This window comes from Aquarana catesbeiana, linkage group LG02 (genome assembly GCF_042186555.1).
Source record: "Aquarana catesbeiana isolate 2022-GZ linkage group LG02, ASM4218655v1, whole genome shotgun sequence".
Classification (NCBI taxonomy): Eukaryota; Metazoa; Chordata; class Amphibia; order Anura; family Ranidae; genus Aquarana; species Aquarana catesbeiana.
This window is the reverse complement of record NC_133325.1, coordinates 59,352,492-59,368,219: the sequence shown is the minus strand read 5'-3', so window position 1 is coordinate 59,368,219 and position 15,728 is coordinate 59,352,492. Positions and strand designations below refer to the sequence as shown.

Sequence of the window (15,728 nt, the reverse complement as noted above, 5' to 3'; positions counted from 1 at the left end):
ACTAGATTTTCTCACGATTGGATAACTGAAGGGAATATTTGCACAATTCATTTGGTGAAGATTCTGAGCTCCTTTAGTGAATCAACCCCATTGTGTTGCATTTAGCCATGTTTAGTTTAGACAGCCATGGCATATAAAGCACATCTGCCCATTGTATATGCATTAGTACCACTGCCATTCAAGTATGTTATTGAGGACTATTGAGTCCAAGCCCGAACAAATATGTTGCCATTAGACCTGTGCGATCCGTTTTGTGCCAAATCGAAATTCGGACAACATTTTTGTTATTCGGAGATTTGAATGTATCCAAATTTCTGAATCACAATATTAACAAACTTCAATGAATCCTAAATTGATTATAATGAAAAGAAATAACACATTTGAATTCAGAAAATTTGAAAATGAATTAGGATTCTAGAAATTCTAAAATTAATTTGAAAATGAATTTGAATTTGAAAAAATTGAAAATGAACTCGAATTCGAAATGGAAACATATTGCAATAAATACATTAGGGTATCTAAGTGAAATAAGATGATAAGAATAAACAAGAATAGAATAGATTGACTATAACCTTCTTCCAAAATGTTAATTGATTCTAAAATCAGGAATATACTAACCCAATCTGAATATACAAAATTAATTTCCGGATATACAAACCAAATTTCCGAAAATGAATCATTTTAACATAGCAAATATGACAAAACGAAATTATTAAATTAACGAACAGATCTGATACTATCTGAAACTATTTTTTTTTCGTCATGCCTACCTCTTGTTGCCATTACCAGCTCTGAATAGATATGTTGTGTCATAACTTTTTGCTATTTTTTTTGTCTTCCAGCTCGACTTTCTTTGACGCAACAGTACGCTCAGGATTCCAAGATGGGCTTTGTCATCAATGCTATTTATGCCATGGCATATGGTCTCCACACTATGCAGGTGTCCCTCTGTCCAGGATATGCTGGCCTTTGTGATGCCATGAAACCTATAGATGGGCAGAAGCTTCTAGATTGTATCATGAAAGTTAATTTCACAGGTGTGGCCAATGACATCGTCAGGTTCGATGAGAATGGTGACTCACCTGGAAGGTACAATTATCCTTTTTTTGTTTGAATTTATTACATTTAAAACGTATCAATCTGTAAGGATCATTGGTGATAAGGCTGGGGGTTTAGAGAAGCAGACAGGCAGTCTGCTGTTTACAGTTAGAGGAACATAGAAGAATAAACTCCATCCTGGATATACCTATGTGTTTCAGCTCATGGAATTTGCAGGTCATTGACTCAGGCATTCTGCAGTTACTAGAATTTAGTTGATATAGTCCTAAAAGAAAATGTCAGGGTCCAGCATTGTGAAATATATACCAGTACATGTATATCACCAACACCTACTACTGCTGCTGCTTTCAACATTTCAACATGTCCTCATTGGGGTCTTAGGGGCTGATTTTGAACAACTGGTGAACATTGTAGTTACATTGCCACAAAGACGTTCCCTGAGGACCATGCATGGTAAGCAGCCCAAGATCAGCTAAGGTAAGTAAAAATAGGGATTCCATCAGGAAGCTGGCAAGGAACAGAGAGGGGGCAGACGAATGCCACCAATGATATATTAAATCATTGATGGTCCTAAAAGAATATGTCAGGGTCCATCATTGTAAAAAAGTAAGTTTACTAGTACATATACAGTATATTGCCAACACTTGCTACTATTGCTGCTTTCCATCTCCTGGGCAAAATGTGACAACATTGCGCCCTCACAGTGAACTTTCTGATATTGTTGCCTATCGGAAAAATTGTGGTCACCTTGCCATTAAGACATCCCCTGTGGACCATGCATGTTAACCAGCCCAAAAATAGCAAAGTTATGTAAAAGTAAGGACCCTACCAGTGGGAAGCTGGCAAGGAGAAGAGAGGGAGCAGACAAATGCTATTAATGATTGTATAAACCATTGGTGGTCCTAAACAAAAATGTCATTATAGTAATGTAAGTATACAAATATATACAGTGGGTATGAAAAAGAATCGCCCTCCTTTAAAATAATCACATTTTGTTGCTTTGCAGCCTGAAATGTGACAAAATGTGATTATTTTAAAGGGGGGTGATTCCTACATGGTTACATAGTTGGTAAGGTTGAAAAAAGACACCAGTCCATCCAGGTCAACCTATGATTTGTGTGTGTGTGTTTGTCAATACATCATACACCCCTGTATGTTGTGGTCGTTGAGGTGCCCATCTAATCGTTTTTTGAAACTATCGACACTCCCTGCTGATACCACTGCTTGTGGAAGAGAATTCCACATCCTTACCGCTCTGTCAGTAAAGAACCCTCTACGCAGTTTAAGGTTAAATCGCTTCTCTTCCAACTTTAGTGAATGGCCTTATGTCTTTTTAAATTCCCTTTCACTAAAGAGTTTTTTCTCTATGGTAGGGTCACCAATACGGTATTTGTACATTAATATCATATCCCCTCTCAAATGTCTCCTCTCCAGAGGGAAGTTCAATGCTTGTAGTCTTTCCCCATAGCTGAGGTCCTCCATTCCTTTAATTAGCTTTGTTGCCCTTCTCTGGACTCTCTCCAGTTCCAGTACATCCTTCCTTAGGATTGGTGCCCAGAACTGGAGGGTATACTCAAGATGCGGCCGGACCAGAGTCTTGTAGAGCGGGAGAATTATTGTCTTATCTCTGGAGTTAATTCCCTTTTTAATGCATACCAATATTCTTTTGGCTTTGCTTGCAGCAGCTTGGGATTGCATGCCATTGCTGAGCCTATCATCTACTAGGACCCCCAGGTCCTTTTCCATCCTAGATATCCCCCAGAAGTTCTACCCCTAGCTGGGAACCTGTGTTCGTATTTTTGGCAAATGCATTACCTTACATTTTTCAACATTAAACCTCATTTGCTATGTAGCTGCCCACCCCATATTTTTTTTTTAGGTCTTTTTTGCAAGGTTTCCACATCCTGTGTAGAAGTTATTGCCCTGCTTAGCTTTGTATCATCCACAAATACTGAGATTGAGCTGTTGATCCCATTCTCTAGATCGTTTATGTATAAATTAAACAGAATTGGTCCCAAGACAGATCCTTGGGGGACCCCAGTTTCCACACCAGACCATTCTGAGTACTCCTCATTTATCACCACTCTTTGGACTCATCCCTGTAGCCAGCTTTCAATCCGGGTACTCATCCTATGGTCCATGCCGACAGACCTCAGTTTGTACTTTAAACGTTTATGGGGAACTGCATCAAATGCCTTTGCCAAATCCAGATTCACCACATCCACAGGCCTTCCTTTATCTAGATGGCAGCTCACTTCTTCATAGAAGGTTAATAGAGTGGTCTGGCAAGAACGATTCTTCATGAATCCATGCTAATTACTGCTAATGATGCCATTGTCATTATTAAAATCTTGTATATAGTTCCTTATCATACCCTCCAATAGCTTGCAGACTATTGATGTTAGGCTAACTGGCCTGTAGTTCCCAGGGATATATCTTGGCCCTTATTTAAATATTGGTGCCATGTTGGCTTTTCTCCAATCAGCTGGTACCATTCCAGTCAGTAAACTGTCCATAAAAATTAGGAACAATGGTCTGGCTATCATCTGGCTAAGCTCCTTAAGGACCTTCGGGTGTAAGCCATCTGGTCCAGGTGACTTATTTATTTTAAGTTTTTCAAGTCTATTTCTGATTCTGTCTTCTGTTAGCCATGAGGGAGCTTCCTGTGATGTGTTATTAACATTACAGTCTTGGATACTATATCCCCTCGTTTCCCTTGTGAAAACTGAGGAGACAAATTTATTCAAAACCTTCGCCTTCTCTCTGTCATTTGTAGCCAAATTCTCTTCATCTTCCTTTATGGGGCCAATATGTTCTGGCCTCCCTTCTTTTCTATACCCACTCTATATACAGTATCCAACAAAAGTGAGTACACCCCTCACATTTTTGTAAATATTTTATTATATCTTTTCATGTGACAACACTGAAGAAATGACACTTTGTTCCAAAATGTAAAGTGGTGAGTGTACAGCTTGTATAACAGTGTAAATTTGCTGTCCCCTCAAAATAACTCAACACAGCCATTAATGTCTAAACCGCTGGCAACAAACTTGAGTAAACCCGTAAGTGAAAAGGTCCAAATTGGGCCCAAAGTGTCAATATTTTGTGTGGCCACCATTATTTTCCAGCACAGCCTTAACCTTCACAGGTTGCCACTGGAGTCCTCTTCCACTCCCCCATGATGACATCACCGAGCTGTTAGAGACCTTGCGTTCCTCCACCTTCCGTTTTAGGATGCCCCACTGATGCTCAATACGGTTGATGGTCTGGAGACATGCTTGGCCAGTCCATCACCTTTACCCTCAGCTTCTTTAGCAAGGCAGTGGTCATCTTGGAGGTTTATTTGGGGTCATTATGTTGGAATACTGCCCTGCGGCCCAGTCTCCGAAGGGAGGGGATCATACTCTGCTTCAGTATAACTCAGTACATGTTGGCATTCATGGTTCACTCAATGAACTGTAGCTCCCCAGTTCCGGTAGATCTCATGCCAGACCAGACCATGACACTCCCACCACCATGCTTGACTTGTCTTTGTACTCATCATCTGGTTGCCACCACACACGCTTGACACCATCTGAACCAAATAAGTTTATCTTGGTCTCAGCAGACCACAGGACATGGTTCCAGTAATCCATGTCCTTAGTCTGCTTGTCTTCAGCAAACTGTTTGCGGGCTTTCTTGGGCATCATCTTTAGAAGAGGCTTCCTTCTGGGACAGCCATGCAGATCAATTTGATGCAGTGTGTGGCGTATGGTCTGAGCACTGACAAGCTGACCCCCCACCCCTTCAACCTCTGTGGCAATGCTGGCAGCACTCATACGTCTATTTCCCAAAGACAACCTCTGGATATGACGATGAGCATGTGCACTCAACTTCTTTGGTGGACCATGGCGAGGCCTGTTCTGAGTGGAACCTGTCTTGTTAAACCTGTCTTGGCCACCATGCTGCAGCTCAGTTTCATGGTCTTGGCAATCTTCTTATAGCCTAGGCCATCTTTATGTAGAACAATTCTTTTTTTTAGTTCCTCAGAGAGTTCTTTGCCATGAGGTGCCATGTTAAACTTCCAGTGACTAGTATGAGAGAGTGAGAGCGATAACACCAAATTGAACACACCTGCTCCCCATTTACACCTGAGACCTTGTAACACTAACGAGTCACATGACACCGGGCAGGGAAAATGGCTAACTGGACCCAATTTGGACATTTTCACTTAGGGGTGTACTCACTTTTGTTGCCAGCGGTTTATATATTAATGGCTGTGTGTTGAGTTATTTTGAGGGGACAGCAAATTTACACTGTTATACAAGCTGTACACTCACTACTTTACATTGTAGCAAAGTGTCATTTCTTCAGTGTTGTCACATGAAAAGATATAATAAAATATTTACAAAAATGTGAGGGGTGTATAGTATAATATGTTTATAGTATGATGTAAGTATACTAGTACATGTATATTGCCAACATCTGCTACTGCCACTGCCTGCAAGCCTCTGGTCAATGTGTGACAACATTATGTTCTTACTGGGGTCTTGCTGAATTTGTGGCCTATGGAGAAGAACATTGTAATCACCTTGCTGTGAAGATGCCCCCTGAGGACCATGCATGGTAAGCAGTTAAAAAATAACTAAGCTAAGAAAAAGTGGGAAATTGGCCAGGAAAAGAGAGGGAGCAGGCATATGCCACCAATGATTTTTTTTAATCATTGATATGCTAAAAGAAGAGAACAGGCGCCTCCAGTTTAGAACTAATAACATTTAATTAATTACAGGTGCAATTATCCACTTACATTGAAGTTATGGAAGTCCAGCACATGTCCTATCCACACTGATGTGGCGTCCGTCCGGCGCTTTAGCGTTACTGCAGCTTTTCTTGCCCAGTCCCACCCCTCTATCTCCTCATTGACTCCCTGACTTTCACTGCAACGGGAACCAATGGCGCCCGCTGCTGTGTCTCAGCCAATCAGGAGGGAGAGTCCCAGACAGCCAATGATCTTGTGTAACATCGCTGGATCGAGCTGGGGCTCAGGTAAGTATTAGGGGGGCTTGGGGGGCTGCTGCACACTGAAGGTTTTTTATCTTAGTGCATACAATGCATTAAAGTGTTACTAAACCCAGGACCCTGCATTCACTATATCTGGTCTCCCACAGTACACAGAACATTGAGGTACAATTATTTTAGTAAATATAAACTGCTAAATAACTTTTCTCATCAGCAGTATATACTGTAGCTATCTTGTGACTTCTATCAATTTTTGGTTAAAGCTTGTAGGAGGAGTTTTCATTCTCCTCTGACCGTCCTACCAGGCTGCAGGACCCCTGACCCTCTATCTGGACAGTGCTGACTGGCCCTGTGCTGATCACATGCACTGCCAAGAAAAAAAAAAAAAACGCTCTAGCAATACACACCAAACTGAGCATGTGCAGCTTGTCCCCTAGCCTCTGTTCTACCAGAAGATGGATTGGGGACAGTGGAAGAAGCAGAGGATCAAAGATGATAGGATCAAACAGCCTTTTTACACAATGCAGAGGATTAACCCCTTAGGTTCCACAGTGAGTATAACAAGCATGCTTTACTGCATATACAGACTGATTTTACTGTTGTGGGTTTAGAAACACTTCCGGATAAAAAAAAAAAAACCTTCTGCCTTTAGAACTACTTTGATGTTGAGGAAAGCGCTGAGCCCCTAGGGTGATCTCACTGGTATTGCTATCTTAAAGTACTGATGTTGATGTAAGTAATCTGGTTCCTGGGCAGGTATCTTCTACACCCCAGAGGATCTCCACAACACCTCCTTGGCTTGTGGTGTAATATAACAAAAATGGAAATTGAAACGCCACTCCACTGCTAAGCGGTCCAGATACAACTTTATTCTAATAAAAGTCAGGGGGATAATCCAAAAAGTAAAAAGGAACAATCTACTTTTTGGATTGCCCCCCTGATTTTTATTGGAATAATGTTGTATCTTATCAGTGGTGTGGCACTTCAATTTTCATATTTGTAACATTACTTCCCTCCTACTGGTCCAGCCACACACTGGGAGTCCAGACTGTAGCTGCAGCTGAAGACCTCCAGTGAACTGCCGTGGCCGAAAGTTTTTAGAACTACACAAATATACATTTTCACAAAGTCTGCTACTTGAGTTGGGTATACCATTGGTTATATGGGATTGTATGATATTATTTTTTATTTATTTATTTTTATGGTTGAACTGGATGGACTTGTGTCTTTTTTAAACCTGACTAACTATGTAACTATGTTGAGTGTTTTTAGATCTTTTTGTCAGATGTTACTATGGTATACTGAAGTATAATTAAAAGCATTTCATAAGTGCCAAAGGCTTTTATTGACAATTACATTAAGTTTATGCGAAGAGTCAATATTTGCAGTGTTGACCCTTCTTTTTCAAGACCTCTGCTGTTCTCCCTGGCATGTTATCAATCAACTTCTGGGCCACATCCTGACTGATGGCGGCCCATTCTTGCATAATCAATGCTTGGAGTTTGTCAGAGTTTGTGGGGTTTTTTTTGTTCCCCCTGTCTCTTGAGGATTGACCATAAGTTCTCAATGGGGGTCTGGGGAGTTACCTAGCCATGGACCCAAAATTTCAATGTTTTGCTCCCCAAGCCACTTAGTTATCACTTCTGTCTAGGGTGACCACAATTCCAAACTGCCATTCAGGGACAATTTTGCCAAGGACTGGGGGGGGGGTGTTTTGAATGTAGTCTCGGAGTTGCCGGGGCTTTCGGGGGCAAGTGATTTGTCAGGTGAATGGCTGGTTTTAGCACTTATATCACCCCAACACCATGACCTGTTTCAGAGCATGCTGGAGTGCGCCCAGAGAAGATAGAGGAGGTGGGTGGCAGTGGCTTTGCTAGGGTTGGTGTCACCCCACTGGTGCAGTAAAACATGGTGTTACCCCCTGCCAAGTAAAGTCCCCCCTCAGTACAGACCCCCCTTCATTATGTATAGACTCCCCTCCTTCAGTACAGACCCCCCTTCCTCAGTATAGATCCCCCTCCCTAATAAGTACAGACCCCCCACTAAGTACAGACCCCCCTCCCTCAGTATAGATCCCCCTCCCTCAGTACAGACTCCCCCCAATATGTATAGACCCTCCCTCAGTACAGACCCATCCTCCCTCATCATAGATCCCCCTCCCTCAGTACAGACTCCCTCAATATATATAGACCCCCCCTCAGTACAGACCCCCCTCTCTCAGTATAGATCCCCCTCAATCAGTACAGACTCTCCCCCTCAGTACAGACCCCCCTCCCTCAGTATAGATCCCCCTTAATCAGTACAGACTCCCCCCCCCGGCTTGGGCGGGCTCGACTGTGCTCGGACGGGGGTGCAGTCTCAGCTCCTCTCGGCACGGGCGGGCTCGGCTGTGCTCGGGCAGGGGCCAGGGGAACCCATAGCCTTGAATTTAGGACAACCATGCCCATGCAATGTTGTTCCTATAAATCCTGTGTAATGGGTGCACAATGCATTAAATGTTAATCAGTAAAACAAAAGTTATATTGAAATATAAAAAAAAAAATAAAATAAGTAAAAAAAATACTAAGAAATTTCCAAGCTCAAACTTACCAACCAGCCAGCAACCAACCAAATTGTCCTGTCTAACAATATGCATTATTGGGTTTAGTCTGCACACATTTGCAAATACATGCATAAGCTACAGAGCCCCGTCAAGGCACCCTGGTATCTGTAGTCCTAACTCTAACTTATGAGTCTCCACTATGGGAGCACATGAAATATAATGGGTGGGCAGAGGGCAGAAGAGCCTGGAAGGAGCCCACCCCTACAGGGGCACACTGAACACCCAGCACCTATCACTATGGTAGCAAAGATGTCAGTGCGTTGCCTTACCAATATAATCAAAATACAAACAAGTGCCCACGGCACCCACCTATAACTGGTCTATGCAGGAAGAAGCACTGGAAGGGCCATGTATGCCAAACAAATAATAAAAAAATAAGCTTAACATGTTTAAAATAAGTCAAATACATTGCTCCAAACTTTATTGCTCCAATAATTGCTCCAAAATCATTACCGTATATTTTATTTTTAAGCGTTGCACAAAGGGGATGTTTTTCTGACCAATAGCGGTAATAGCAGGTCACTATAAAGAAATTGTGCTCTAGCCACTAAAAGAAGAGCCATGTCTTCCCCTCTAATGTATATTCTTTTGTGTAGGTATGAGATCATGAATTTTAAGAAAATGGGTAAAGATTACTTTGATTACATCAATGTTGGAAGCTGGGACATAGGGGAATTAAAAATGGATGATGATGAAATTTGGTCTAATAAAAACACCATCATTCGATCAGTGTGCAGCGAGCCCTGCGCCAAAGGACAGATCAAGGTGAGGTTAAGTCCACTGTGTACCCATATATATAAATCCTACGATCAGCTATCTATCTGTCTATCTATCACAGTTCCAGTTACCTGTCTATCTATGGCAATTTCATCTATCTATCTATCTATCTATCTATCTATCTATCTATCTATCTATCTATCTATCATTTATACCTCTGCCCATTGGCCTATCTATCAGTGTGTCTCAACCAGGGTGATATTTAGATTCAGACTCTGACTCTGTGATGAGGGCACTCTGACTCTGTGATGGGAGGACACTGACTCTGTGATGATGGGACTCTGACTCTGTGATGAGGGCACTCTGACACTGTGATGGGGGGACTCTGACTCTGTGATGAGGGCACTCTGACACTGTGATGGGGGGACTCTGACTCTGTGATGAGGGCACTCTGACTCTGTGATGAGGGCACTCTGACACTGTGATGGGGGGACTCTGACACTGTGATGGGGGGACTCTGACTCTGTGATGAGGGCACTCTGACTCTGTGATGAGGGCACTCTGACTCTGTGATGAGGGCACTCTGACACTGTGATGGGGGGACTCTGACACTGTGATGGGGGGACTCTGACTCTGTGATGAGGGGACTCTGACTCTGTGATGAGGGAACTCTGACTCTGTGATGGGAGGACACTGACTCTGTGATGAGGGGACTCTGACACTGTGATGGGGGGGACTCTGACACTGTGATGGGGGGACTCTGACACTGTGATGGGGGGACTCTGACCTCTGAAGAGATGGGGGGGGGTTAATTTGAGGTTCATTTCATCAGTTATATGCATTTTCCCTGATTCAGATTTCCTATTGATTTGTAACTTTTCCATTTTATACATTAGTAGATGTTTCGATTGTTGAGTCTTCCTAACGATGGACCTCTAATAATAAATCCTGGGCTGATTTTTAGGTGATTCGTAAAGGAGAGGTGAGCTGCTGCTGGACCTGCACACCCTGCAAGGAGAACGAGATCGTATTTGATGATTATACGTGTAAGGCGTGTGATCTGGGATCGTGGCCTACATATGATCTGACGGGTATGTCCTTGTTCTGTGCATGGTACAACTCATCCTCTACATCCTCTGTGTCATTGACTCTTCCCCCTTCTCCATACTGGAGCCCAGGATACATCTAAACATGTGACAGATATCTACTCTATACACTGCACCCAATGCTCTTTTGTGGCTAATCCTATCATGTCACATTATATTCTGAGCCTTGTCAGGTTCTAGAAGGATCTGGGAGCAAATTGTAGGTGATACACATCTAAACTGAGCTGTAGAAGTAGAACTGTATTGCATATCTGATTTTTTTTCATCAGTCAAAAGAAGCCCGTGGCAGAGGCTCCATCCACAGAACTGGAGTCTATTCAGGCAGGTCTACCAGAAGCAGCATTCCTAGACTTCTAGGGAGCACAGGAAGGAAAGGAAGGTTTAGTTAAAAAAAAAGATATATTTATGTATATACTATATATATATATATATATATATATATATATATATATATATATATATATATATATATATAGTATATACATAAATATATCTTTTTTTTTAACTAAACCTTCCTTTCCTTCCTGTGCTCCCTAGAAGTCTAGGAATGCTGCTTCTGGTAGACCTGCCTGAATAGACTCCAGTTCTATATATAGTGTCTCCGCTCTAATTCATCCCAAAGTTATTCTGTCAGCACTGAAGTTGAACAAGAAGGCCTGACTCGCAGTCTCCGCTCATTCATCCCAAAGGTGTTTTATCGGGTTGAGGTCAGGACTCTGCGAAAGCCAGTCAAGTTCCTCCACCCCAAACTCGCTCATCCATGTCTTTATGGACCTTGCTTTGTGCACTGGTCCAAATCATTTGGTGGAGGGGGAATTATGGTGTGGGCTTGTATTTCAGGGGTTGGGCTTAGCCCCTTAGTTCCGGTGAACTTAAGTTCCTCCATCCCAAACTCACTCATCCACATCTTTATGGACCTTGCTTTATGCACTGGTGCGCAGTCATGTTGGAACAGGAAGGGGTCATCCCCAAACTGTTCCCACAAAGTTGGGAGCATGAAATTGCCCAAAATGTCTTGGTATGCTGACGCCTTAAGAGTTCCCTTAACTGAAACTAAGGGGCCAAGCGCAACCCCTAAAAAACAACCCCACACCATAATCCCCCCTCCACCAAATGATTTGGACCAGTGCACAAAGCAAGGTCCATAAAGACATGGATGAGTGAGTTTGGGGTGGAGGAACTTGACCTCAACCCAATAGAACACCTTTGGGATGAATTAGAGTGGAGACTGCGAGCGAAGGCATTCTCGTCCAACATCAGTGCCTAATCTCACAAATGCTCTTCTGGGAGAATGGTCAAACATTCCCATAGACACACTACTAAACCTTGTGAGTAGCCTTCCCAGAAGAGTTGAAGCTGTTATAGCTGCAAAGGGTGGGCCAACTCAATATTGAACCCTACAGACTAAGACTGGGATGACATTAAAGTTCATGTGGGTGTAAAGGCAGGCGTCCCAATACTTTTGGTAATATAGCATATGTATGTATATACAGTATACTCTGTGAAAAAGTATTTGCCCCCTGATTTTTTTTTTGCATATTTGTCACACTTAAATCGTCCAGATAATCAAAAAACTTTAGTAATATGCAAAGATAACACGAGTAAATATAATGGGTCCCGCATACCCAGCCTGGGACTAACGTCTCTAAGCTCAGAAATCCAGAAAAAATATTCCTTGCACTGAGGTAGGTAGTGTATGACATTCAATTACCTTCAGGTTGTGGTAATTTTGGCAGCTATTTTTTTCTGTTAAAATTGGGGCTACCCTGAGCCTCTAGATGATGCCCACCAAAGTCTGAAAAAAAAAGTTGCCGTCACTGGAAGGAAACAGCAAAGTGAAGAACCTTGTAAGGGATGGTGCATGAGGGGATCCTGTTGGGCTAAGGCAGGTAAGGTATGGATGACCCCAGGGCTTTTTTTCTCAAACCATAGGTGCTGGAACTTAACCCATGGCTCCACAAAACCCCTCCCCCTACACACACCCTCCAAATCACATCAAATAGCTGGTGTGTTCAGTCAAATTTCACGAAAACAGTAGGAGGGTCTTAAACACCAGGATTGCATTGCATACAGAGTGCAGAGCTGTCACTTGTAAACACAGAAACCAGACTTTTGTGTTTACAAGTGAGCAGGCACCAAAGGGTCTGAACCAGAGGTGGTGGAACTGAGTTCCACCAAGTTCCCCCTGAAAAAAAGCCCTGGATGACCCTTTTAAAAGGCCACCTATACAAACACAAAAAGGAGGAATAACGGTAACTATTGATGGAAGTAAAACTTTGACAAACTTCCTTAACAAGTGATCTGACCACCTTCTGAGTCATAAGATAAACCATAACAACCAACACAACATATTACTTGGTCATGTCTTTGGGCTATATAGCACTACATTGGAATTCTGCTGTGAACGGCATGGCCTTTCAACCCAACATCTACACTGACTGCTATGCGTGACTCATTGATTGAAATACTGAACTTCAATCTCCATGGAGCTCTTATAGAAGGGGTCAGATAGGTCATTCCTCTGCTATTTCACCATGTTTTCAGAATTACTGTGTTTACAGCTATGTTCCACCTATTAACAAAAGGTAATGTCACCCTTTGTGTTCACAATCCAATGTTTACCAGATTTTGAATTCACCATTTAACCACTTCAGCCCCGGAAGGATTTACCGCCTTCCTGACCAGAGCATTTTTTTGCGATTCGGCACTGCGTTGCTTTAGCTGACAATTGCGTGGTCGTGCGACGTTGTACCCAAACAAAATTGATGTCCTTTTTTTCCCCCACAAATAGAGCTTTCTTTTGGTGGTATTTGATCACCTCTGGGTTTTTTTGGGGTTTTTTTTGCGCTATAAACAAAAAAAGAGCGACAATTTTGAAAAAAAAGCAACATATTTTACTATTTGCTGTAATAAATATCCCCAAAAAATATACAAACAAATTTCTTTCTCAGTTTAGGCCGATATGTATTCTTCTACATATTTTTGGTTAAAAAAAATCGCAATAAGCGTATATTGATTGGTTTGCGCAAAAGTTATAGCGTCTACAAAATAGGGGATAGATTTATGGCATTTTTTTTTATTCTTTTTTTTTGTAGTAATGGCGGCGATCTGCGATTTTTAACGTGACTACAACATTATGGCGGACAAATCGGACACTTTTGACACTATTTTTGGACCATTGTCATTTATACAGCGATCAGTGCTAAAAAATGCACTGATACTGTGTAAATGACACTGGCAGGGAAGGGGTTAAACACTAAGGGGTGATAAAGGGGTTAAGTGTGTCCTAGTGAGTGATTATAACTGTGGGGGGGATGGGCTTCCACTGACATGACAGCAATCACTGCTCCCGATGACAGGGAGCAGTGGATCTCTGTCATGTCACAAGGCAGAACAGGGAAATGCCTTGTTTACATAGGCATCTCCCCGTTCTGCCTCTCCACACTGCAATCGCGTTTGAGTTCCCGCAACTCGCGAGGACACTCCCGCGGCGTGCGGTGGGCGCGCGCCTGATAGGCTGCAAATTTAAAAGGACATACAGTTATGCTCATTTGCCTGCCTGTGCCATTCTGCCGACGTACATCTGTGTGCGGCGGTCTGCAAGTGGTTAAAGGGGTAACTCCACTTTTGAGGGAAAAAAATAGCAAATAAAAAAAAAAAATGAAAATAACATATACAAGTGTAATACAATGTGATTCTAATTTAATGTAAATAAAAATGACTTTTCCTTTTCAATATGCAGCACTGTAGTTTTGTGTAAAATGCAATACGGCACCCTGGAGGCGTTCTGTACACAGATGGTGTACAGAACACCCCCCAGGTATGTCATTTCCTGCTTGTGTGATTGGCTCACTGATTTTTCCCAGAAGTCTGCATTTAGGCTGGCGATCCATTATACAATTGTCTTGTACAATTTTCCTTTAGATTTACCAAAACTAGGGATGCACTGATACCATTTTTTTTTTTACAACTAGTATGAGTACCGATACTTTTTTTTTTAGTACTCGCCGATACCAATTACTGATACCTACCGCAACTATTTTGTTTATACTTCAGTTGTCAACAATGGTACAAAGCATTGAAAAATGATTTACAAATTAAATAAATGTATTTTTTCTTTTAAACATTTTTCAATGTGAAATGTATGGAAGAATCTCAGAATTCTGACTTTAAAACTCAGAATTCTGACTTTGAAACTCAGAATTTTGACTTTGAAACTCAGAATTCAGACTTTTGAATCTCAGAATTCTGACTTTTAATCTCAGGATTGTGTAGAATTTGTTTGTTTTTTTAAACTTACAATTCTGACTTTTAATCTCAGAATTCTGACTTTCAAACTCAGAATTCAGACTTTCAAACTCAAAAAAAAAAAATTAAACTCAGAATTCTGTAAAAAAAAAAAATATATGTTTTTTTAAACTCATAATTCTGTATTTTTTTTTTTCTATGATGGCCCCAGGGCTCTTCGATAGAAATGTGTAAATATATGCTAAAGTTTTAAAAATATGAATTAAAGCAAATAAAAAAAAAAAAGTTTTAATTATTAATAGTTTATAAAATAGAAGTGAACAAAAAAAAAAAAAAAATCAGCAGGAAAATAATAATTAGATGACAGAGAATAAGAAGTTAATTAAGGCTGATTAGCATAAATCAAGGGTAAATGAAGGGATAAACAAAGGAACATTTACTAAAAAAACACTTGACAGGTTGCTTTAAACTGACTGTTTATTCCAATTTAACAATTTGCCTACCTGGCCAATTCTGACATTTCTGTCATAGATGTACAAATCTGCAATTTAGTTAATTAATGTTATTCAAAACAAACACATTATAATACTCAATTTTTTGGTCAAATATAAAAGATGATGTTACGCCGAATAAATAGATACCAAACATGTCACGCTTTCAAATTGTGCGCGCCCATGGATCTGCGACAAACTACGGTACATTAGATTATCCATAGGCAATGCTTTAAAAGCCTTTACAAGTTACCAGTTTAGAGTTACACAGGAAGTCCGGCCCGAGAATTATTGCTCTCGCTCTGACGTTTGTAATGATACCTCACATGTTTGGTGCAATCACCATTTACATATGCATATCCAATTCCAGTGACAATGGTCACCAGGTCTAATGTCTACATTACTAATCCATGACTAAGCTCCAAGGGGTGGAGCGAAACGTGTTGGAATCATGGCCTGGCGGGAGCCAAGGCTGAGGTTGTCGTTTCACCATTGAACACTTGCGTG

The 15,728-nt window shown here is 41.4% G+C and overlaps 1 protein-coding gene across 1 annotated transcript in view; it reads left to right on the top strand.

Moving 5' to 3' along the window:
- Positions 1-15,728, top strand: part of GRM5 (glutamate metabotropic receptor 5) — a 528,413-nt gene that overhangs the window by 413,164 nt on the left and 99,521 nt on the right. The window contains 3 exon segments of the mRNA XM_073612964.1: positions 843-1,089; positions 9,256-9,424; positions 10,341-10,467. Coding sequence (XP_073469065.1) covers positions 843-1,089; positions 9,256-9,424; positions 10,341-10,467 — 543 coding nt within the window.